The 25,473-nt window shown below is 37.5% G+C and overlaps 4 protein-coding genes across 9 annotated transcripts in view; 2 read left to right on the top strand and 2 right to left on the bottom strand.

The window, feature by feature from the left end:
* The window catches only part of LOC106168527 (uncharacterized), a 49,565-nt gene extending 34,656 nt beyond the window's left edge, over positions 1-14,909 (bottom strand). For 4 of the 5 annotated variants that reach the window (XM_086994269.1, XM_086994270.1, XM_086994272.1 and 1 more), the window contains exons 1-13: positions 14,724-14,909; positions 13,313-14,381; positions 12,335-12,448; positions 11,701-11,814; positions 10,321-10,605; positions 9,817-10,005; positions 8,301-9,608; positions 8,009-8,125; positions 2,176-3,348; positions 1,615-1,787; positions 1,007-1,226; positions 617-730; positions 70-183 (exon numbers count right to left, since the gene is read on the bottom strand). In XM_086994269.1, coding sequence (XP_086850395.1) covers positions 70-183; positions 617-730; positions 1,007-1,226; positions 1,615-1,787; positions 2,176-3,348; positions 8,009-8,125; positions 8,301-9,608; positions 9,817-10,005; positions 10,321-10,605; positions 11,701-11,814; positions 12,335-12,448; positions 13,313-14,141 — 4,750 coding nt within the window. In that variant the 5' untranslated portion in view covers positions 14,142-14,381; positions 14,724-14,909. The remainder of the gene's footprint in view (positions 1-69; positions 184-616; positions 731-1,006; positions 1,227-1,614; positions 1,788-2,175; positions 3,349-8,008; positions 8,126-8,300; positions 9,609-9,816; positions 10,006-10,320; positions 10,606-11,700; positions 11,815-12,334; positions 12,449-13,312; positions 14,382-14,723) is intronic. The other variant, XM_086994271.1, reaches the window with a different exon arrangement.
* LOC106168559 (uncharacterized) lies at positions 4,867-8,014 on the top strand. 2 transcript variants are annotated; one of them, XM_013547674.3, is made up of 4 exons: positions 4,867-5,084; positions 5,832-6,050; positions 6,663-7,022; positions 7,329-8,014. In XM_013547674.3, the coding sequence occupies exons 3-4, from the start codon at positions 6,671-6,673 to the stop codon at positions 7,610-7,612; spliced, it is 636 nt and encodes a 211-aa protein (XP_013403128.2). In that variant the 5' UTR covers positions 4,867-5,084; positions 5,832-6,050; positions 6,663-6,670; the 3' UTR covers positions 7,613-8,014. The 2 variants fall into 2 exon arrangements, with proteins under 2 accessions (XP_013403128.2, XP_086850405.1); XM_086994279.1 differs by having other exon boundaries at positions 5,818-6,050.
* A 182-nt stretch (positions 14,910-15,091) lies between the features above and the next one.
* LOC106165310 (MKRN2 opposite strand protein) lies at positions 15,092-18,106 on the top strand. The gene is made up of 4 exons (XM_013543473.3): positions 15,092-15,473; positions 16,060-16,109; positions 16,567-16,735; positions 16,995-18,106. Exons 1-4 carry the CDS (start codon positions 15,259-15,261, stop codon positions 17,200-17,202), a joined length of 642 nt encoding a protein of 213 aa, XP_013398927.3. The 5' UTR covers positions 15,092-15,258; the 3' UTR covers positions 17,203-18,106.
* Positions 18,107-18,893: 787 nt separating this feature from the next.
* Positions 18,894-25,473, bottom strand: LOC106168552 (polyadenylate-binding protein 4-like). Its single transcript, XM_013547661.3, has 8 exons — positions 25,066-25,473; positions 23,991-24,184; positions 23,059-23,174; positions 22,596-22,755; positions 21,569-22,238; positions 21,044-21,276; positions 20,520-20,744; positions 18,894-20,080 (listed from the first exon to the last, which is right to left on the bottom strand). The coding sequence occupies exons 1-8, from the start codon at positions 25,256-25,258 to the stop codon at positions 19,997-19,999; spliced, it is 1,875 nt and encodes a 624-aa protein (XP_013403115.1). The 5' UTR covers positions 25,259-25,473; the 3' UTR covers positions 18,894-19,996.

Genomic DNA, 25,473 nt, shown 5'->3' with positions numbered 1-25,473 from the left:
AGAGATCTTGCACACACACACACACACACACACACACACACACACACACACACACACACACACACTTACCATCCACACAATAGCACTGGTAACCAGCCACAAGGTCTACACAAAGGGCTCCATTCAAACATGGATCAGGATTGCAGTCATTGATGTTTGTTTCACAATGTCTTCCTCTGTAGCCTAAAAAACACAAACATATACAAAACATTTCTTTGAACAACTCAACTAAAATAGTTTTAACTATAAAATTTTAAATATTAAAATATTAAAGATGCATGCTTGTATTTTAAATCCTTTTTCCTGGAAATTTCAACACCTTCCTTAAATTACCAACCTACAAGAATCCAAGACTGTATGCAAAAAATATGATCATAATAAATTTGCAATGTAAATACCACCTTAAGTCCAAAGCTTACCTTATGCACAATTGTTAAACCACCACATAACACATCTTTAATGGTTTGTAACAGACACTTGTTTTCTACTCATCAGTGACACAGAGCACCATCATTATACTAACCTGGGACACAGAGCACCATCATTATACTAACCTGGGACACAGAGCACCATCATTATACTAACCTGGGACACAGAGCACCATCATTATACTAACCTGGGACACAGACGCAAGTGTAATTTCCATCTTGTTGCTGACATGTGGCATTATTTTGACAAGGCTCGCTTGAACACAGAGGAAGAGGGATGTTGCAGAAAACTCCAGTAAATCCTAAAATTGTAATATGGGATTGAAAAACTAAAGCAATGCCATTTAACCCTGATGGTCTCCCTGCCTCTCGGAGCCGAGATATTCCCTGAGATATACTCAGGGAGACCATCAGGGAATTAAGCGGCTTGCTTTTAAATGGGGTCAGCCATCTTAAGTCAGCAGATGTTGGCCCATATCTGGCCTACACTGAAAATCTGTCTTTAACTTTTTGAGTTAGGAGATCAACTAACAAATCAACTAAGTCAAAAACAGCAACAAAATTAGTCAAGTTCTCACCTGTGGGACAAACACACACATATCCACCAATCATATCCATGCAAGTGCTGTTACCATGACAACCATGCTGGGCACAGTCATCAATATCTGTCTCACACAGCCTGCCTGTGTAACCCACAGCACAGCTACAGGTGAAGTTGTTGTATCTTGGATGCTGGATGCAGGTGGCGCTGTTCATGCAGGGAAGAGAGAGGCAGACGTCTTCTGGAAGGGTGCAGTTCTTAAAAAAAAAAAAAGAACTCATGAAATTACCAAAAGGTTGACGTCATGTTTCCATGAAAAAATTCTTAGTAATTTTAGCAGTTCTTTAAATGCACTTAAAAGCCATAAGAAAGCTAAAGGATCTGGCGTCAAGCAGCCGCTGACTAGGTCTGATTTTAATAATTTTCCTTGAGATCTTTGATATCCTAAAATTGCAACACTGCCCCATTTACATTCCTATGTTTTATCAATTCAATTAAAAAAGTTGGATGTATATCATTACACTTACATAACATTAAGTTTCATATTTAGTTAACTGATAATATACTCTTTCACTGCTGGCTCAACTTAAAATTTATTTTAAAAAAAGCATTATTAACAAAATAAAAATAAAGTATAGTGTCTACCGCTGTTGTCCGTTCTCGTAGTCTCATTCCAACAGGCAGCCCATAACTTTCTCTATCGCCAGCTCCGTACAAAATCCCCATGAAGGTGGCAGCACTGTCCGTGTGGTGGATCACATGACTACTCAGTTCTGAGGCTGTTCCAAGAACAAAGTATGTTCCAACATAGGTGGTTCCTAAATCATGATAAAAATACAGCATATTATATTTGAAATGCCGATCAGCTAGTATTACATTCCTAATTAACACCTTTTTTATTGAAATTGTACACTGCTGAAATGCAAATAGATGTACCAGTACAGAAATAAACTAAAGTCATTTGAAAAATCTTAGTTTATTAGACTTTTAAATAAGCTTTTTTTTTTTTCAAAGAGTGGTATTTATTTCATTACTTCTTCAAAACAACTACCTTCAAAATTTTTCAGATTAAACCCAGGTTCTGCTCTACAATTCAGTAACATGGAGTCATTGCTTGACTTCTTTGACTACTTTCAGGATACGTAAGACGTACTTTTCCTGATGTTATAAGACATGATGAAGCGCTCTCTGAACAATTCCCCTTACCTGTTATGTTGTGCCAAATCAAATTGTTATAAATTTCACTCAGATTTCTTCCATCCAGTAGCAGTCCACTCCTCGAATCTGTATCCACCACTATCAAAAAGTAGTGGGTGTAGGCAACAGCACCTTCTGAAGCTGCAGGAAGGACAAAATGAAAATCATTCCCATAATTCTCAATAGGGGGCACTAGGATCATGCTGGGGTCAGCCAGTTCATTAGTTTGGGTACTGACTTGGCTATACACAATCTGGACCACCATGACCGGGTGGCTCGCACTGATGTGGGTGTACGATGTAGACGGCAAGGTCATTTCCCATAATTCCCCTGGGTTTTGGATCTCCCTGTTGACAGTTGTGCTTTGATTTTCAACACGAATGGTAGTAGCCGCAACACTTGCGATAATACGAATCACATCACCTGTAGTTCTTTGCGGAATGGGGAGAATGGCGAATTCCCTGCCCCATGATGCAACAGGCGGGATTTGCTCAGCAAGATGGTCGCGAGATATCCCAGAGCCGACATTTGTTCGAACATTTCCACTAAACACGGCCACTGGCTTGCTTGATGTAATGTACGTCCCTGTTAAATCTGCAAACCCATCACTTTGAATTTGCACAGCGTCAAATTGATTCAGAGTCAAATTAAGGACATCTCCGTCTCTGTAGAGTGCCGAAAAATAATGGACATCAATTGGGGGATCACTGTTCTCTGGAAATTTGATACTGACGTTAGTGTTATTATCCACAGCTGCGATACCAAACTGTGTATTATAAGTGGGTGGAGCATAAGACACAGTGTAATATTCCGTTCCCAAAGTATGAACAGGGAGACACAGAAAACTATCAGTAGAAAACTCGTCCTTGTTCACGGCATACACTAAAATGTCTTCATCGGACGTGATCCTTATCCCAGATCTTTCGAAATTTGTCCCAGCCATCCTGAGGTCCACTGGAACAGTCAGCGCTCTCATCTCACCGCTGCTGACTGTCACAGTGACTGCGGGGACATCTGGTAGCAGTTTTTGCTGGAGGCGGACAGTGGCGTTGATGATGTCTTCACGACTTGGGGTTACAAAGACTTCTAGGAGCATGTACTTTGGCTGCTCAATTCTGTTCTCCATAAACATCAACATAAACTCTCTGCCACTGGTGTCTACCAGTTTGGTGTAGGTGTATTCTACAAATACAAACAGTGGTAAGCAAGTAGATTCTAGGCAGAATTATGAGTGAATGATCATCTAAGTTATGAAAATAAAATATTACTACAATAAATGTATTAACAACTGAATAACTTCGGGTCCATAGCCAGGTGGGGTTAGGAGGTTCAAAAGAGTCGCCCTTTTTGTCAGAGAAAGGTCCATTCTTGGTAAAATTTTATCTAGGTACACAAAAGTTTCATTGTAAAAGGTCTACTTATTTGGAAAAAAATTAAAGAACCCCCTTTTGAAGTTGCTGGCTATGGGCCTGGTGACAGAACATCTGATGAAAATAAAATGTTACTACAATAAATGTATTATAAACAACTGAATAGCTTATTGTGGACTGTGACAATATAAAACTTAAATGAGTGGCTAAGCACAGCAGATGGGAGGGAGGGAAGGAAGGAGCTTAGGAGGAGGGGAAGAAAGGAATGAAGAAAGAGAGGAGAGGGAGAGAGGAAGGGGGAGAGGGAGGAAGAAAAAGAAGGAGATGGGTGGGTGAAGAACAGAAGAAAAAAAACAGTTTTCAGGAAGGAAAGACCGAAAAACAGAGGGAAGAGAGTAAATAGGAAGAGAAAAAGTAGAGTGTGATAATCAAGACATGAAGAATAAATTACAGATTTCTGAAATTGCATTCCTTTTAAATACACAACTTTTGTGGAGAAAAAAGCAGTCTTAAACTGAGTTTTTAACCTGAACTGGTTCATGACCAAAATGTTTCACAGAATAGTCAAATTCGGGGGAGGATACAGAGCTATTTTTTCTGACAGTCTTTCAAATTATATTTGTTGATCCATTCTCAAATTTTGACAGTCTTCTGACAGAAAAAATCAGACACCCATCAATGTAAAACTGACAGTAAAATTGGAAGACCCAGAAGACAGCCTCAATCTGGCCCTGAAATTTATCCAAGATGGATTTCAAATAGTCCATGGCCATCTCAGAGATGTTTAATGCAAAAGCTATACAGAGGCAACCTTTTGACTTGAATACATTGCTTCATATGACATTCCACTCACTAACCCCTTTCAGGTGAAATAAGTGTCATCTGTGTCACCAAGCCTTCTATACAAATATACCAGTCAATTGTGGCATGCTTCGATGGACTTATTCATTGTTAGAGATTCTTCATATGGGATTCTCATGATTGTACTGATACCATTATAATAGATTTCTTTGCCACGGTTCAGATTCTTCATTTAATAGTAAACTCCTTACCTTAAACATCCAAAGGGGGTATGGGAGAATTATTTTAACCCAATTCCAGCCAACTTCTGTAAGGGGTTTGTTTCTTTGATAAAATGTAGACTTTTTCATGCAGTTTATAATGAATTACTTTAACAAAAAAAAAAAAAAAGATGTCTAAGTGGTGAATTTGGTTCTTCTAGTCAAAGGTTCAGGTAACCACCCTCCCCCCCCCCTCCTCCCCCTTCTTCCCTGGCACTTCTACTCCACACAATCTCCCACGCATACATACTAGTATACAACCTGATCCACATTGATTTCAAATGCCGTCCATTCTGGCTTTCCACTTGCTTACATAAATCTGTTATTCAGAAGGTATTATACAGAGTGGTTTGGAGATGAAGGTTGATTTCAGGGCTGTAAAAGGGAGCTCAAACTGGGGATACAACAGACCATTTTCTTTCATCTTTATTTGTTTTTAACTCTTTCGAACTACGGAGTCTTTATACATAAAGACAGCTATGAAATGGTAAGTACATGTTTTTATATAAGTTAAAGATTTATCTTTTCCTTTATTTTCAGAAGTGTTTTAATAACACACAAGCAAACACACACCCAGAAAGAGAGAGAGAGAGAGAATATTGATTGGCTTGTTCATTCTGATATGCAAAGAATAAGTGTAACAGTAGTTCAGTCAATCAGTAGTCAGTTTTAACAGATTAAAATCACTCACTTGACTGTGGTCACTCATTCAGACAGTCAATTATTTATAACATCCACTTTTAGATCTGTTTATAGAGATATTTATTAATAACTACATGTCTTCAAATATTGTCACTATATTACAATATTATAAATGAATCTTTAGTCTATGTAAATTCTTATAAAAAAGGCAAGAGCAAAACATAAACAGTTTTGGAAATTAAAAATGTTCCAAAGAAAGTGATAAGCTTTATCATCACTCAAATGATATGCTTAATAAAAACTGAGTGTTTTTATAATTTTGCTTTAAATTTCCAAATATTTCAAACATCCTTTCACTGATAAATTAATATCCCATTACATTACTCACAGATGAGAGCACACAAAAAAGTTCTAAATCCATTTATCATTGACTCACAAATATAAAACCATTTTAAAAAGAGCTTTAGATTTTAGATTTCACTTCAACTGTTATTTAGTGTGTGTACACTCAGTAATTGGAAATTAATGCAAATTATATATATTAAGGTGCATTTTGTCATTTATCCCACTTTTTATAGCACCCAACAAGCAGATAATCTGAGGGAGAATACAGACTTAACCTAGCATGCTGTGATGTTAGACCTAAATACAAGAAAACTGACCTGCACTGTTGGATTTGGTACTCAGACCAGTTGTTTTCTCAGACATAGTCAGAAAAAGGAGTAAACAGTAAGGACGATTTTCAAAAAAAAATACACTTTAAAACAAAGAAGAGGAAAAGGGAAATATATGCATCTTTAGACTGGCGAAAGTGAGTAGTACCTTAACAGCCAATACTAGTATCATATATTTTGATAGACAATGTAATAATTTTTGTAAGTATGACCAATAATAATAACTTTTACTCAACTAGTACATTTACTGAAAGAGGCACATTTTTACTTAAAGAGTACTTTCCTTTTGTAATAGACAGATGATACAAGATAGAGGGATAATTTTAAGAGAGCCTTATTCCCTAGATAGATGATGTAAAGAAGAGGGGTAGTTTTTAGCAAAGCTTTTATTAGAAGACAGTTCATATCATTCATAATAAAAGATTTTTTAAAAACTTAATTTGCTAGTTCATGAACAAACATTTTTAGAAAGGATTTCAAAATATGTGATATACTTTCATAAACAAATCCCTTCATGAATATTAAAGGCATAGAATGTATATTATAGTAAAGGTGCACAATCCTGTTAATTTCAGTTATGGATTTTTCTTTTATCACCATTTTATTCCCTATCCAAAACCATAAGGAAAAATTGTAATGATATTATCACATTTTGAGTTTTACGTGTTTCTAATTTGTACTGTTACAAGCAGTGAATATTTTGAAATCTATAAAGGTCTTTTGCTATTTAATCATGTATTTACCTCTAGGTTAAGCTATGGGTAAAACAGAAGAAGCTGCAGTTAAGAAATACATTGAGTGGGAAAAAGCAAAATCTGTCTATGAAGAGCACAAAAAAATTGTCTACAAACTCGGCTCAGACTATCAGTCTGTTTGCAAGAATGCAAAATCCAACAAGGAAGGATTTAAGCAGCTTCAGAGAATTATACAAGAATGCTGGCTCCATCTGGAGGATTTGAGGAAAAAGATGGAGGCTGAAGCAGTTCAAGAAGAGACGCCTCCCGAGAAGAGAGAGAGGCTGGTGAATCTGACAAAAGCGTTTGCAGACAGCGCTAGAAAGCGAAAGGCACAAGCAAAGAAGGAAGCAGAGCTGATGCAGAAATACACAGGTATAGTATTATGAACTTATCTAGATAAAAGTGATTAAATTGAAAAATACTTCAAAATGTTTACTTTGGAATCAAATATAAAAAAAATTGGACTAAAAATTGGACAAAATGATATAATACTACTTTTTATCACTGACAACCAAATTTCCCTTGAACAAAAAAGTAGTAACTCTTAGAAAACTATGATTCAAACTCGGTCAGCAATATAGCAAGACAAATAAGCTTATAAGTAGTAGTACCAAATGAGTTGAATCCCAAACATCACAACGCCTATCAAAAGCTTTAATTTTTTTCTCGCACATTCAGACATGCGCAAAAACGTTGTCCTGGCAGAAACGGAGCGCATGGACGTCGACATCAAAATATACCACGAGGAAAACCATCACATCAGAGACTCTGTACACCTGGCCATTCAAAGCTACAAGGAGCCGCTACATCAGACTTTTTTAAGAATCATGCACAGCGAAGGCACGTGCATTGCATGCTACTCGTGTTGTGCATACTGCTGCTATTTGGAACCAATGTATGGAGTTTACGAGGATTTAAAAACACGCATTGAGATGCTGGTGCAGAGGAAATTTGTTTACTAAGGAGTCTGTGCCCAAGAAACTTTAGAGCACCTTCAGGGTCTCAGAATGTTACAGCACAAAACAGAAACAGTGGCCAGTAACTGATAAATTAATACATTCTGACTCAAACACTGTCTCGATTTTACAGGCACCAGGCATATGTAGATTATTTTAGTTGCAACTTGTACTATAAGTATTAGTCATATGACACTATTGATTGTCATTTGTCACAGGACACTTGACAGTTTGACATTATCATGACAATTTTAATACCTATCACTTGGCAGGTGACAAGAAAAATACTTATCACTTAAATGACGCCAAAAAAAACATATTACTTAAATGACATCAAACTATCATTTTTTTAACTCACTCATTCATCAATTGACACAAATCTGACACTTCACATCTACTAACCAGTTGTAGGACAGACACAGCTGTAGCCATTGACATCATCTTGACATGTTGAACCATCAGGGCAGGGATCTGAAGCACACTCATTGATGTCACTTTGACACTGTTTGCCAGTAAAACCTTTAATTTAAAATAAAAACATTTTAAAACCCAGGCATACACTTATAAATGTCAATTTACAAAATGTTTCCATAAAATCCCTATTTAAATTGTCTTTTTGCTTATTTATTTATCTATGGTAACAAAGTATTCTAACAAGTAAAGACAATTTACTTAAGCATCTTTTAACAGTTACCTGGCAGGCAGGAACAAATGTACGTCTGCTCTTCATCATCTTCACTGCAGGTGGCGCCATTGAAACATGGCTGACTGTCACATGACCACATTTTGACCTCGCAGTACAATCCAGTATAACCTTCCACACAACTACAGGTATAACCACCACCTTCAGCTGTCTCCAAGCAAGTTGCATTGTTCTGACACTGCGATCTAGCACAGGGCGTGGCAAGATTCTCACAATACTTTCCAGTGTAGAGACTGGTGCAAATACAGGTATAGTTCGATGAAGAAACCGCTGAACAAGTGGCGCTATTTTGGCACCTGTTTTCGCCACAGGGGTCTAGAAGGATTTCACAATTGGGCCCCGTGTAGTTCTGTGGACATGCACATGTGTAGCTGCCATCTGATAACGATACACAGGTGGCGTTGTTATCACAAGGACTAGAGCTGCAGCCACTGAGTTGAGATTCACAGTTTCTCCCAGAATAAAAAGCTGGGCATTCGCAGTGGTAATCCACAGTGCCATTAGGTCTACAGGTCCCATTATTATGACAAGGCTGCGATAGGCATGCATGCATGACTACATCACACGTCTGTCCTATGTATGTGCCTGCACACACACAACTGAAGTTTCCCGTTTCATCAGAAATGCACGTAGCATTATTTTTACATGGTTGAGAATCGCAGGCACTAACCTCAACATCGCATATCCTTCCTGTGTGAAAAGCCCCACAAACACAACTGAAGTTTTCTGCACTGTCAGTAACACAAGTGGCATTATTTTTGCATGGTTGTGAATCACAGGGATTTATGAAATTACTACAAGCTTCCCCACTAAAACCAGAGGCGCAGATACAGGTGAAATTGGAATCACCTGTACTTGAAACGCAAGTGCTGTTGTTATCACATGGATTCGAGTCACATGGGTCCTTTGTAATTCTCAACTCACAATATCTCCCAGTATAAAAATCTGTGCACAAACATGTGAAATTTCCTTCTTCAACCAAATTACACGTGGCATTGTTTCCACATGGACCAGACTCGCATGGGTTTTGCATGACTACGACATCACAAATTTCCCCAGTAAAACCACTCAGACAGGAGCAAGTGAAGTTTGCTTCTCCAACAGAACTACAGGTGGCGTTGTTTCTACAAGGACTGGGATCACAGGGGTTTGGTTTGCTGAGGTCTACTTCGCAATTCTTGCCTGTGAAGCCACTGGGACAAATGCAGGTGTATTCTGATTCAGACATTATGACGCATGTTCCGTTACTCTGACACGGTCCACTGTCGCACACTGTTATTCTCTCTGTACAGTTTCTGCCTGAGAAAGATATAATAAATAAATAAATAAATAAATAAATAAATAAATAAATAAATAATAGGCAGATAGGTTAATAAATAAATAAATAAATAAATAAATAAATAAGTAAAAGTTTTTATTTCAGTTTTGGCTATTACAAAACTATTTTTCTTGGTGCCTAACATCATTTTAAATACCACACAGGGATTAGGTACACATGAAGCCTTACCAGTAAACCCAAACACACAACTACAGTTATATTCTCCCGGTCCCTGTGGCGGGCTGATATCATTGCAGGTGGAGCCATTACCACAGGGGCTGTAGAGACACAGGTTGTCGATGTCGGTACAGATGTCCCCCGTCCACCCTGGTGGGCACTGACAGTTCACTAGACCCTCAGGAGTGACCACACAGTTGGCTGGACATAAAAGAAACTGATTTTATGGACTGACCCACTAGAAATCATCTGATCCATTAGTTATTATTATTATCATTATTATTATCATTATTATTACTATTATTTCGGAATTTATTATGTTAAAAAATTTTAACTTCAAAACTACAAAAAAAAAAAAATTCAACAGGTTTTCCAAACTATAACATTTTTTTTCTACAGACTTTGGTACTTTAAAGCTGATTATTTAAATAGGTTTTCATAACTATCAGATAAGAACTAGGCTACACCTATAAAAAGTTGTCAAACACATTTATCTTAAAATAAATCACCTATTACCTCCATTTAAACATAAATCATCAGAGCAAGTGGTAATCACATTCTGGCACCTTGAACCCTCATACTGAAATGTGCAGTTACATGTGAAACCCAGCTCCGTGGAAGTGCATGCGCCGCCGTTCTCACATGGCTCGGACACACAGTAATCTATCGTCTCATTGCAAGTCTTTCCTGTACGTCCTTCTTGGCAAATGCAAGAAAAGTCGTTAATCCTGTCTTGGCATGTGGCTCCATCTACACATGGTTGTGATAAACACTCATTGATTTCGGTTTCACAGTCCACACCTAAAATTTGTCAAAATATGTCTGTAAAGGGCTGCTTATTGCATGTATAATTATCACATGATAAGTGATACAGTTGCCTTTATAAACTCCTTATTTGTACTTTCTACATAAGAAGATCTAGAAATCAATGAAAGTAAAATCTGCATAAGTGTCTTTTCAGGCAACTCCAGTACACAATAAAAGCAGACATTTTAACTAGTTTCATTATGAACACTCAAAATATCAATAATTTTTTTTCCAAAAGGGAGGCTTCATTCATCCCCACCCCCTTTTGCCTACAGGCCTGTATGTAACTAACATCACATAATACAACCACGACACACGGTAGACACATGGTAAGATAGTCATACAATACTTCAAGTATATTCACATGGGTTAAAGTTGACATTTCTCACCACATTTAAACCATATGAAAAAAAAAATGATTGAAAATGAAGACTGAAATCAGGTATAATCCTGAAAACTTTCATCCATGTATTCACCAATGGTACAATCAAATTACATTCATTGTGGTAAGTTTAAATGGAAGTAAGTGTTAAGGGCATTATTTTCATACACAAATATCTATTGAAATTGGTGAAAAGGATTGCTCTATGTTAATAAGTGATTATGGCACTAAGCAATGCGTCAGAATGTGAGTGGGGAAAATAATAACAGATAAAAGGGAAAAGAAATATTTTTTTGTAGAATTGGAGAGAAGAGAAATGGTTGCAAATGTTGATTAATGAAGGATTGAAAAAAAAAGTGACGAGCGAAAGCATGCATTTGAAACATTATACAAATAAATAAAAGAAAAATCCCAGTGGAGTACAGAAACAAAACTTAGCTAAAACAAGTGTGGATTTGTGGTAATGACAAAGTTTTAGAGCAAAAATCAGACTAATGAACAACTAAGGGTGCGTTCACCAACCCTGCAGGTATTTTCCTTGAATGCAATAAAATTAACAAATTACTAGTAACACGCCTCCACTTGGTGTTGAGAAGAATACAGAAAAGCTGGTGATTATATGCCATCGAGTACTTTGGAAACAAGAGGAGGCGTGTCCTTGTGATCGCACCCTCAGCACATACAACATAAAGACAGCATGAAGACACCTGTAAATCCCGGAACACAGGAGCAGGAATAGCCGAGGAAAAAATCATGACATGTTGCGCCATGCTGGCATGGAGAGCTGCTGCAATTGCTGTGCAGAGAGTCGCAATTGGAGCCTGTAGGTAACGTAAATAAAATAAATAAAGATAAATAAAAGAATGAGAAGATGTCTATAAGGTTATATGATATCATAAAAAAATTTTCAAAAATGAATAATGAAAATGAATCAGATTATATAATACAATAAAAGAATAACAAGCTGTCTATTAAATCACATGATAGCATAAATAACTTATAATTTTATAGAGATTAATGAATATAAGAAATCTACCTACCTTTATCATATCATAACATTTAGAAAGAAATAAAATTAATAGAGAAATATATCAGATTACAAACCATTAGCTCTGTATTATGTGTGATAGATTCAGTAAGGTAATAATTAACTGTCTTCTTTCATAGAGAAATGAAACATATAATAGCAATTTTTTATTGCTTTAAATTAAGTACCAGTACTCGATGTGACTGGGGTTTTCAAGATTATGGCAGACTAAGATGGTTTTATCAACTTAAGCCATTTTGTGTTTTATAGATTCATTAATAACCAATCAAGGTGTCTAAGGAGCCAGTTCTTACCTGTATATCCAGGGTGACACTGACAGCGATAGACACCTGGTGACACGGTGACACATGTGCCATTGTTACATATACCTGAGGTACATGCCCCTAGCACGTTTTCACACATGGACCCTGGGGGAATAATAATAATAAAATTAATAATAATAATAATAATAATAATAATAATAATAATAATAATAAAGAAAGAAAGAAAGTTCTTTGAAACCACGCTCCACAATCATCTCAGCACAGTGACAGTGTGTGCAATACAAAGATTAAAATTTAACATTTGAAAATTATCTTCTAAAATAAACAACTGCACATTCTAAAATTCTTAGACTAGTAAAACATACTAGTTCCATCTTAAATAAGCATTTCATGATTTGACATTGCAATAATCTTAAAGATAGCATTTATCTCAGCGTGTGCCCCTGTATAAGCCTTGTTTACTCAAAAGATGTAACCCCCCTCTAGCATGTACAGATAACATTATCAAATATAGAATGCAAAAGAGATAAATTCTAAAATTGTGACCTAATTCGCAACTTATCCCGATAAATGAGAGTAGTGTGAATAGGGTATCTGTAGAACATGAATTAATAGCTGGATTAGCTTGTTGGCATAGTGATAACATTATATATTTACCCAAAGCATTATGTATCCAACTAGAAAATTAAGGTAGATCAATCCTCACTATTATTAATTATTATTTAAAATTTTTTGAGTTGGCTTTCAACTAAAAAACCAGCATGGGCAAACACATTGCATCCTTGGTGGATGTGAATTTTTTTTTCAATAATAAAATTTAAAAAATATTGCCCAATTGGTGGGAAGAAAAAGAAAAAAGGGATAATTTAATTTTGCCAAAATGAGAATTGAAAACAAATAAATTTATAAACAGATAATGCACATATCAATGAATCTTTATAAATAAATAAATAAATAAATAAATAAATAAATAGCAAATGTCAATATTTTCCAATAAAGATATATTACCTGTATACTGTGGTAGACACTGGCAGACAAAGTCACTCCCCTCTAAACCTTGCCCTACATCAATACATGTGCCACCTCTAGAGCACGGCGCACTCGCGCATGCATTATACTCATCACAGTGCTGCCCTCTATATCCAGTCTCACAAAGACATGTGTAGTCTTGTTCGAGCCTGCGAGTCACACAACGTCCATTACCAGTGCAAGTTTGACCCGATGGTGAAACACAAACGTTACTTTTAACGGTCACATTGACTCGTAGTCCGAACACACAGCCATAGAATGCTATAAACCCATTGGGCACCTGCGCAAATAAATTAATACCAGGTGAGAGAAATCTCTGTGGTATTTTAGTCACCTCTCTAGTGACCGTTGCCATGACCATTCTCTCCATGGGGTGACCCCCTGTGGGACAATTAATAAACTCACTCTCTGTCACTTGACCGATCTTCATCTGGAATATCGGGGAGGGGTCTGGGAGGAGGAATACCGAGTCCCCTTCCTGTATTTCTAATGGACATAACTGTGTGAGGTACCCTTCCTCTCCTGGGAGACCATAGCATGCCATCAGAGTCTGGCAAACATCCGTAACAGCCCATACCACACTGAAATTCTTTGGCGAATCCCTCCACTCCGTCAATCCACTCCCCGATGGATTACTCACACAGCTAACTTGAGTATATGTACATGGTATGACAAAATTTGTCAGGATGTATAATATAAAAAGAAGTTTTGTTAAAATAGTTTTGTGGTTTCTGCAAGTTAGTGAATTGGTCCCGAAACCTGGTATTACGAGTTTGTGTGAGATCAATGACATTGTGATTATGTTCATATTAATATAATGCTAATTATATAAATAAAACTTTGTTTAAAAAATCCTTTCTTTTCTAAAAATATATCAGCTCCTTATCCATCAAATCATATTTGATGTAAACAAAATGTGCATACTGGTCAGATCTTTTGTTCAATGGAATGTGTAATAGAAACAAAAAATTAGTTTGTCAATCACTGTTATCCTCCTCCTTTTGGAACTTCTACGTCATACTTCTCATTCTGATAACAAAGGCTGATCCTGAAATAATCAAAATATTTTAAAAAAGGAAAATATATTTTTGTTGGCTGACTAATCATTTGTACTGATCAATGAGTAGTAAAAAATGTAAACATTGTATGATGGGAGCTATTCAGTTGCTACAGACGATATAAATAGCTCTAACGTTATAAATAGCGTTATTAATGATAAAAGTTTAACGAACTTTCATAACTTCAGAAAGGTAAAACTGATATTAAAATTTGTTCAACTTCTTTCTTTTTGCTTTTTGAAGAGTTTTGCCAAACAGTGTACAGTACTGCACTGCTCGACTCACCATTTGACAAAGAAGCTGCCATAATAATAATCACATCGTCTACTTACCCTTTATTTCGACCACATATGGACGAGCATTCATAGTTATTGCTTTTCTCTTCTGAAATGAATATATTGTCATGGTTTCCACAGTTGAGATATTTTTTCCTGTCAATGAAAACTTTCATTGAGGTTTAAAAGAGAAGCTGCGCATATGGTCGTTGCTTTTGGAGGGCAATGCGCACAGCTATTACGACAATTGATCGGTACTAAAAATGAACGATGACTGAAGGAAAATGGTAGCATTAGATATTCACACGAAAATTAATGCAATAAAAGACTACTTACAAATCATTTTATACTTAACATAATTAAAAATATAAACTCGGAAGATTATGACATAAAGGGTGTGTTCTTGTTCAGATTACGACATTAAATGTACCCATCGACAACCCGAATCTACTTCCGCGTAAACAACGTGAGAAGCGAAATGTAAACATCGATCAATATTTATCCTGTTGGTCTCTGAAAATGTGAATTAATTCCAAAGTTTATAGCGACCTGTATCATTTCATCTTAGAGGCTGCGCAACACCGGTCGCGGAATGGAAGAAGACCACCCAATATTTTGTTTCCAGCACTGTAGCAGAGACAAGAATATTTTGTGTCTGTCGCTCCCCAATCACTGCCCGCTGTGCAGTAGGGACTTGCAGACAACTCAGATGCTCATCCCTCCGTTTCGACTGACGTACCCGTTTCAGTGTGCAATAAAATCACCTTGCAGCGTTGTCATTAGGCCTACACACGGTTCGTTTCTCAGGTAAGCGGTTTATACTATGGTATACATGTACTACTGTAGCTACTAGTCTAGTACAGGTCAGGGCCCAGGGGTACGTACTGTCATGCACATACAGTACCTAAAATTTTGGAAGTGGTGATGCCCCTCTCACTGGGTGTCCCTAAATTTCCAGTGTATTTTGGTGTATTGCTCAATTTAGGGCCACCCCCTCTCATTTCACGTGAACTTTTCAATAAGTTTTCTTATTAAGGTAAAGATTCATAAATCTAAATATAATTATTTTTCAGTTTCACAATGATTAATAAGCTTTAGAATATGTAAAAATGAAATTTCATTACCATAGTGTAAAAATTGAGTGTCAATGTAAATGTATTTGTCTGTGTTATTGTTTACTAGTACTACATGTTTATATATTGAAACTTTGTAAAATTGTTGTAAGTTCTGGATGCCGATCAAATGTTAAACCACCTTGGTTGCTTGCATATTTGTTTACATATAACCAGAGCAAAAAAGTCCGAGCACACACAAATTACCACAAAGTTCCATGAAATATGTACTAAAAGATTGGTGTGGTGATGATATTGATTTAAATTATTGCTTATTTCAGGGACTACACCAACTCCTCTAACCTGCATGTAGGCATTACAAATACAAAAGGTAAAATACAAATGACTATTGTCTTGTTTTTTGAAATGTTCTTGTTTTTAACATTAAAATGTAAAGTGGAGTCTAACGGGAGATACTGACACCGTCTAAAGCAATGTATTTTTTAGAAGCTGAAACAAAATACTGGAGTATATTAACATTTTTCCTGGCTCTTTTACAAGTAAAAGTGTTTTTCTTTTTTTTTTTCCAAGTTTAATTATATTGCCTTGGGTGAAAGTTTTTAGGATTATGCCAGATTTCAGTCTTCATTTTGATAGTTTTTTGATGTGGTCTAATTGTGATGAGAAATTGCTTGCTATGTTTAGGGATTTTCACTTTTTACAACTTTCACCCATGTATTACTGTACAATATGAAATAACTTTTGATTAATTCATCCAATGATGCAAGGTTTCTCAACCTGTGAGAAATTCTGCTTTACCAACGTTTTTATAATTTTCTCATATCCAGGTTCAGTGTATGACTATGATGAAGGGGGACTTCATGTCCACTCTCCCACCTGGACATCCACAGAAACACTGACCATACCGGTCATCCAGGCCAATGACACTATGTGGAGTCACACATGGAATATCAGACTGGAACAGTGGGCTATGCAGCAACAGTGGACAGCAGAAAGGTACTTGTGTGAGAGAGAGAGAGAAAAGTAGAGAGAGAGAGAGTGCAATAAAGGGAGAGGAAGGGAGGGAAAAAGAGATACAGTGAGGAGGGAGCGGAAGAGAAGGAGTCACAATTATCTTTCTTGTGAAATTATTAAAATTGTGTATAGGAATGTATATTTCTGAACAAATCACTCATTCCAGTCTTTTTAATTCTTCAATAGATTGGGTCAAGTTTCAAGTAGCCTCTGAAATTCAGGGTGTTTTCATATGTTTCAGGTATAATGACACCCACCACAACTGCTATGACTTTGTTCTCGGCTTTCTGCAGTACATGGGACTGGACAAATGTCTTCCTTGTGCCAGCAACAGGACGGAATTCTGTGCTAAGATGATTGTACCCAAAACAACTGCTGCAGCCAAATATATATCACTGTATAGGAAACTTTTGAAAGACAAGGTAGTCATACAGACTGCTGCACCCTGATTTCAAAGGCACTGACAACAACTTCACTTCACACAGCATTCCCTTTGTCAACTTGAGTTTCAAGGTGCTAACAACTAGCTCCCTGTAGCCAGCATATAATCTTAGTTGCCCTGAGTTCCATAGTTTTGACCCTAAATCAGCATTACCCAGGACACTTTATTTTAACCCAAAATGCATTGATACTGATAAAGATGCAAGTGCCCAGAAGCCACAGAAACTCAGCGTAAGTGAACGTTCTGTAAACCCAGGACAAAAATGGCATCGAGGCAGTCTCCTGTATTGCACCATTTTGAGAAATTGACAACTTAATAACATTACATGAAAGAGTCTTCAAAACAGGGCCCTGTGCTCTGCATGGCCAATTACCAAATTAATTTTGATTGGTACAAACATTTGGAAGTAAACTTGTGAAACTGAAGATTACCCTGTTGCATAATTTTATGTTCAGGTCAGTAAAAATGATGTGAAACAGATAGTGTTGTGATAAAGGTCAAAGCCAAGTACCACATAAATCCTCACAAAGCTTTGGAGTTATTTACTAATGAAAGGTGGAAAATATGTTGTATTTTTATATCATAATTAATTGTTTTATTGTTCTCGTAATTTTAATTTCTACAAGGGCACTTTTTATTTGACTTAAAAAGTGATTTTAGTTACTAAGATTAGCCACATGACTGAAAAAAATGCTCAAGGCAGTCCACATGACATTAAATACCAATATACAGACTACTTAACAGTTATCATAATGAGTGATTTCAAGATAATTTGGAGAATTTCCAGACTGTGGGGAATTTTAGATGCAGTAACTCTTTATGCCTCAATACATAGCTGTGAGGTGAAAGAATGGTTTCATAAATTGTGTTGTAAAATATATTTGTGCAATAAAAGCATCAGATAAAATGCAGCCAAGGGTGTCCGATAAAAGAATATATTATTTTATTTTATATTTTCTACCATGAAAATTTCCCATAGCCCTTCCTTTTGGACTCTCTGGGGCTCTGTAGGAATCCTGCAGGACTCTAAAAAAGTCACAGGTACCATTCAGAATAGATGATCTGAGTACTAACTGATCCACTTGAAAAGCAATGCTGCTGATTCCCGATGATCCCCCCCCCCCCCCCCCCCTCCACACGCACCATTAAATCTTGGCTCCGAAGTTTAATTGCTAGGCCCCTGCAGCAATGGTGCATGTGGAACTGGGAAGACCATCATTAGGTGGTTTAAAAGTTTTGTAATGTCCATTTTTTTAATCATGTAATTTGAGCATTTAAAATGTCTTAACGAGAAAGAATATATCTAACACCCTGCTACATAAAATCAATCTTCACAATTTTTTTTTTTTTTTTTTTTTTTTTTTTTGAAAATTAATTGACTTGTTCTGTAGAAATTCTTTTATACATCCCTTAAAACAAACAAATTTGTCCAGGCATCTGTCAAAGTAATCCATCGTGCAGATTTTTGAAAGCATGCCTTTTCACCAAACAAAGCCACCCATTAGTTAGCTGAACAACCAAGTACAACTTGACAAATAAAGGTCACCTGTAGCACACACACCAATATAATTATGGTAAATTAAGTGCCCAAATATAGAAACTCCATGAGCATTATACCTATGAACTAAGTCAATAAAGTAACCCCCCAGTGTCAATTTTCCTTCTAAAAATCACAATCAGAGAAAACTCAAAAACTAGTTCAGAGCGGAGATTTTTATTCAACAAGAGCAATAAGTTTTTTTCTTCCAACCAAAACAAGAGTAACAGGCTGCAGTCAACAAGAACACAAATCAGGAAATTGAAAACTCAACTTTATATACAGAGCATACTCGTACCCAAAGTCTCACAGGTGTCAGAAAAACCCCTCACCTGCCACCAATATACCTCTGCCTTCTTTTAGTAACACAAGCATGGTGAAAGGAGGGAATTGGGTTTCCATGAACCTGTGAAACTTGGGGTAAATGTGTCCGAAACCTTCAATACAACGTGCATTATATACAGGAGTTGTAGAAAATGCATATTGAAACTTTTGCAATCCAAATAAAGTTGTGTTCTTTTCTTTTCTCATATTTTTCAAAAGTTAAGATTTAGCTCAATTTGAGTAACAGTCTAACAAGGGCAAGTCTGCCTCCAATAAAAAAAGAAATTTGCCCTGAATCTTACCACTTCCACCATATTTTGTTATTTTTCTGCAATTTTTATTTTTTATTGTTATTGTAGTCTTTTCTTTTCTATTCTGTCAGACCAACACGTGACAGCAGTTGAGGTTATATAACTTAATGGTCACTACTGTTTAACTTTAAAATGATACAAGAAAAACTGATTTTTTCTTTTTTTAAAACATTTTTGCTATTTTTTTTGTTTATTTTTCAATATTTGTAGCTGCTTCTTGACATTTTTTCTTTTAAGTTTCCTATTCTACTATGACAGTAATAGTTTTACTGTTTTTATTGTAGTTTTTGGTATCATGTGTTCTTCTGTTGTTCTTTTCATGACGTCTCAGCTTGTTGTACTTAAAAAGGAAAAGTTGCAAAAAAAATAATAAATATAATTATGAATTCATAATAATAATTAACATTAAGTTTCAAAAGTTTTTATAATACAGTAGTTCTCAGTTTTTCTGATTTTTATGTCATTTTTTCGGATATTTTTTCATCCCAGATGGACTGTGCCCACTCCCAGTGCTCTCCACAGGTCTTCACAAGCCAACAGCATACAGTGCCTTCACACTATCTGGATTCTGATCTGCTCATCTTGCTTGGGGAGGAGCGAGTGGTGCCATCTTTTGGGGAGTTTTAGCATTACATTTTGGGTAACTGTCCAGCTGGGGCTCCAGCTGCTTCTTTGGCTTGGTGAGCCTGCAACACGGCAACGGCTTCCTCGACCTGAAGAACAACGACATTTCCTTTGTAAACAAAAGAGTGATACAAGAAGCTTTTTCAATGTCGGCTTTGCTCAAGTTTTGGGGCAGTTTAAACAATTCATTTCTTCAAGCTACCCTTAGATTTCAGCTGGGCAGTGTTAGTTTCAGCAAACACAAAAAGAAAATTGCCTTATATCAGACTTCTTGGTGATGGATGATAATCCCAGTTATAAGGTGACAAATTATGGCAAAACCTCCTATACTTGTGAAGTGTACTCACCCCACCCCCTCCCCTGAACTTAAAACTTACTCTGAACCCTTCTTAAAACCTTTACAAGTTCCATTTCCAGATGTATGAATGCAGAACTGAATTATTACCATCTATGCCTACTACCATCCATGAGCGGGGGGAAAAATGCAAATATTCAGCATACCCCCACCCAATCTTTCTCTCCACTCACCTTGGCCTTGAGGGACTCTCTGGACTCCAACATGTGGAGAAGCTCAGAGTTGTCAATCTCCAGCAACATTCCAGTGATTTTACCCGCCAAGTCTGGGTACATGTTCTGGATCAGAGGGAAGAGGCGCTCGCCCAACATCTGTTTCTGCTCCTGGGGTGCAGCAGCGGCCAACATGGCAGTGGTGAGAGCTTCCTGTCCGGGAACATGCACAGCCTGTTGGGGCATCTGTGACAAAGAAACCATTAGCATAAATAGACAATTATAACAAACCTTCTATTTCATATATCTGGAATTAAAACAAAGAAAGGGTAACAATTTTTTGCAAACATGCCAACAAATGTCAGCTGGATGTAGTGAAACTCCATTTGCATTCAAATTTAACAGTGAGGTCATTTTTCAATGTCATGTAAAAAATTGAGGGGACCTGTTACACTGCCATGTGAAACTTCAGGGGACCTAAATTTTACGCCCCCAATTCCCTTCCAAATTGTACCAACAAAGCTGGCATAGGAAATGTGTTTTACCTGTTGTGCTGGCTGTGACTGCTGCATCTGGCCCTGCACTGGAGGATTGCGCATGGTGGTAGTGTACTTGAAGCTGGGCCTAGGTTGGGTGGCCATGGCAGGGCGCGGGGGCTGGGCAGCCTGGACTCCCGTGATGGGTCGTGCATTGACGGCAGCACGCACTTGCTGCTGGGCGGGTCCGCGTGGAGGAGCTGTGGAGCGCACCTGTGTGCCAGCTGGCATGGCCTGGAAACCTAGAGGAGACCAACAATATCACTATAATAAGAGAGAATTTAGAGTTAAAACCATCTTTTTTAGCAGAGATGTTTCATGCAATTCACCTCGTCACAGGGTAATATTCTTAAATCATTGACTAAACTTTTACTATCAGTGTTGTAAATTTGCTCCTTAGTCCAGATTTGGCCAACCAGTCAAAATTAAAACCCTTCGTTAAAACAGTCCACAAGTCAATTCTATGACTTCCTCCCCAGTTCTCTCTCTCTCTCTCTCTCTCTCTCTCTCTCTCACACACACACACACACGTACCTTGAGGCTGTGCAGTCCTGATCTGTTGCTGTGCTGGCCAGCGTGGGTTGGCCCTCATCTGGCCCATTTGAGGCCCAGGGTAGGCGAACCTCTGCTGGGGCATTGTGGGGACAAAGTAGCTGGCGCCACCTGGTTGGAACATCTGTCCCATCTGTTGCATTCGCAGACCAGCAATGCGTTGCATGTACTGGGATGCCAAGTGAGCCTTGCGGTCTTCCTTCCTCTGTGCCAATGCGACGTAGAGGGGCTTCGTCCCAACAATACGCCCATTCATCTCAGTGACAGCCCTGGTGGCTTCCTCTGGGGAGCTGAAACAGACGAAGCCAAACCCACGGGTTCGACCACCCTCAGTCATGACTCGGGCACTGGTGATGGTGCCGAACTGGGAAAACTCCTTCCGAAGCTTCTCATCGTCAATGCCATCATCCAGGTTTTTGACGTACAGGTTGACCCCCTGGTAACGACTGATCCTCTCCTGTTTCAGCTTCTCAAACCTGTCCTTCAGTTCAGAGATGCGCTCTACTTTTTTCTGGGCGCGCCCTGCATACATGGGTCTTCCACTGAACTCCTTGCCATTCAGTTCTTCCACAGCTTTACCCGCGGCTTCAGGGTCCTCAAAGCTGACAAAGCCGAAGCCACGAGACTTGCCATTGGAATCGTCCACCATCACCTGAAACCACAACCTTGTTGTTAATTCATGTGCTGATATAAGTTATAACTCCAAATCATCTCACCTTTTAGTTCTTTTTATGGGGTTCAAACAAAACAAAACAATCACAACAAAAACAAATCCTTAGTAAATTTGCCTCTCCTGCTTGTTAAGTTATCATGTGACACCCCCGTGTTTTTAAACCCGAGCAAGAAATAGCGTAACTTGCATTTTTCCTGCATAATAACTGACTTAATCAATGACATACCAGGTCTCTAATTTCACCCATGTAATCATAGTAACAACAAGTTGGAAAGGGGTATCCAATATTTTATCCAGTGCATCCCAAGCTTCCCAAAATATCTACAAATGACCTACCTTTGCACTGATGACTTTGCCGTAGTTTTCAAACATCTCCTGCAGCTTGGTATCATCCATGTCCTCGCCAAAGTTCTTGACGTAGACATTGGTGAATTTCTTCACTCTGTCTCCGAGGGCCTCAATCCTTTCCTTGCGGGAGATGAAACGGCCGACAAATCTGTGGAATGATAAAAGAAGGCAACTATTTGGAGGAAAAAAATTTGGCCCGGTTCTGCATTTTAGCCCTGTTACTCCATCAAGTTATACACATAAATCCCCCCCCCCCCCCAAAAAAAAAAAAAAAAAAAACAACAAAAAGTTATGTAACTTCTTTTTTGTTGCAGTAAATCTATGAAACACGCAAGAATGGCATATTCTGAACTAATTCTTTTAAAAACATCTAAAATTAGTACTTATCTAATACCTTTCAATAACAAATCTGTGGGCGTTAAGAAAAATAATTCTTGAGAGAACTACTTACACTTTCTTTCCATTCAACAACATCCCATTGACCTTCTCAATGGCACTGGAGGCGGCTTCCTCAGTCTCAAAGTGGACAAAACCATAGCCCTTGGAGCCATTTTCATCAGAGACAATCTAAAACAAAATGGGCATTTCGTTAACCAGGTATAGTCACTTGAGTCTTACTTATCAGATCAAGAGGCACAAAGTGGCACAGAGAGAGATGATAAATTCATGACGCCACTTTATCAAGCATACTTAGCACCCTAGAGAAGAAGCAATGAAACACGCGTGACAAGTCTTGAAACTAATCCACTTGTAGATCATTTTTCATTAATGAGGAGGTACCAAGAGACCAGCCAAGATAGGGATCTCTCGGTCTACCTCAAATCAGTTTTACACATAGTGAAGTAGGTATTGGTGTAAGCAACTTCTAATTTTTTTATTTATCTGTTTTTAAAATATCTAACTACTGTTCAAGACAAAATTCCTCAGGAAGAAGCAACTGATTAGCTTGGACTCAGAAACTTGGTCACTATCAGTAGTAGTTGGAAAGAATGGATGAACTTATAAAGTTGGTCTATATATGCAACAAATGGCGGGCATTTGGCATTTATAAAGTAACAAAAAGAATTTTTTCTTGGACATTTTGGCAATTTCACTTATTCAGGCGTATCCTTTTCAAAACTTGATTAAATTGCTCTTTATCAAGTTTCAGATATCTAATTTTTATAGTAATGAATGAAGTCCACCAATCTCTTCAATGAGAGTGACTCAAAACCTTGAAACTTAGGACTAAAAACATGATTGTAAATTTCTATTCTGTGAACACTTTAAGGATATCATATACCTTGTTAAATTAGGAAAATTTTCAGTTTGTACTAGGTAAATGTGCAACTCTGTGTGTGTTTGATCTGATCCCTGTTGTACAACTATGGACACTCATCTCACCTTGCAAGACAAAATGTTTCCAAAAGCAGAGAAAGTATCATACAAGGCCTTGTTGTCGATGCTCTTATCCAGATTCTTGATGAACACATTTCCTACACCAGAACGACGCAGCGATGGATCGCGTTGGGACCACATAATACGAATAGGACGTCCCTTGATGGTGTCAAAGTTCATAGTATCCAAGGCTCTTTCAGCTAAAAAGAGAAAACTTTGAGCATAAAAACGAAGTATTGACTAGATACATTACAAAAGAACAATCCACTTAAAACTCCTCATCAGCCGAGTTATTAAAGCCCCCCCCCCCTTTAAAAAGCCTTAAACCAACATTATCAACCCTATATTAATGTTTAATATGAATTTCAAAGTTAACTCCCACTACCCCCTAGAAAAAAAATTCAGTAGAATTTAGATAGCAAGTTCTCAATTCTAAGATGCTAAATGGGTATTTGCGAGCTTCACAGCTGTTCAATTATAAATATCAGTGCTCCATATGAGGTTTATGAACAGAAACTTATAACTTTCTTACAAGATGGGTAGGTTTTCCCCTTACTAATATGCAGATTTGGGGAATTGTAAGATGTTTCTTGAAAAATGGCCTAAAAAAATCTTTACAGCCCACCCATTCACCCCATTTCAAAGTCTGAAGGATACAAGTACTTGAATTTATCAAGGCAAGGCTTTTCCCAGTAAACCGTCCAGCTGCCTCCCCCCCCCCCCCCCCCCCCTTGAAATTTATTTTATGTATTTTTTTTTTCTTTAATTTTACATTTTTATTTTTCATCAACCCTCTGGTCACAGCACTTGGAAATGTTGGACTCCCTATTTTTGTTGGAAATTGCAGATGGGAATTTTGGACGGCTTGTACCCCCAATCCTGGGAAAGGCCCTGACCGTAAGGCATAGGAAACAACCTTTAAATTAAGCAAGAATTCATGTATTCGTGGTTTATTCTAGAAATCAAATTTAGTTAAAAGGGTGTTTAACACCCAATCAATTAAACTGAGCCACAAATTGTGCAATACGTAATAAACGCTACCCAGTCTGCCATATTGGAAAATTTCGACCGTCTTACTCACCGTCAGCAGGCTGTTGAAAGTTGACGTAGGCATAGCCAAGGGATCGCCTGGTGATCATATCACGGCACACACGGATCGACAGCACTGGTCCGGCGGTAGAAAACTTCTCAAACAACATGGCCTCTGTGACATCTGGGTGGAGATCTCCCACATACAGAGAGGCCATAGGATAACTCTGAGCAGCTGGATTCATTTTGATCTTCTAAGTTTACTCCTTGCGTCGTCGAATAAAACTCCGTTTCTCTGCTTTTCTCCTTTTTCTAAAGTTTTTTTCGATTTTGTAATTTTTTTGTGTATTTTTTAAAGTTTTTAGTAAATAATAACAATATTTTTGTGTGGTTGTGTGAAAGAACTTATCACACAACACACCTATTTCAATGAAATATGAAATGTGAGGGGAGAACGGAA

The sequence above is a fragment of the Lingula anatina genome, chromosome 8 (genome assembly GCF_051362555.1).
Source record: "Lingula anatina isolate TDL-2025a chromosome 8, LinAna3.0, whole genome shotgun sequence".
Lineage (NCBI taxonomy): Eukaryota > Metazoa > Brachiopoda > Lingulata > Lingulida > Lingulidae > Lingula > Lingula anatina.
Note: the sequence above shows the minus strand (reverse complement) of the source record. Positions and strands in the feature narration are given on the sequence as shown.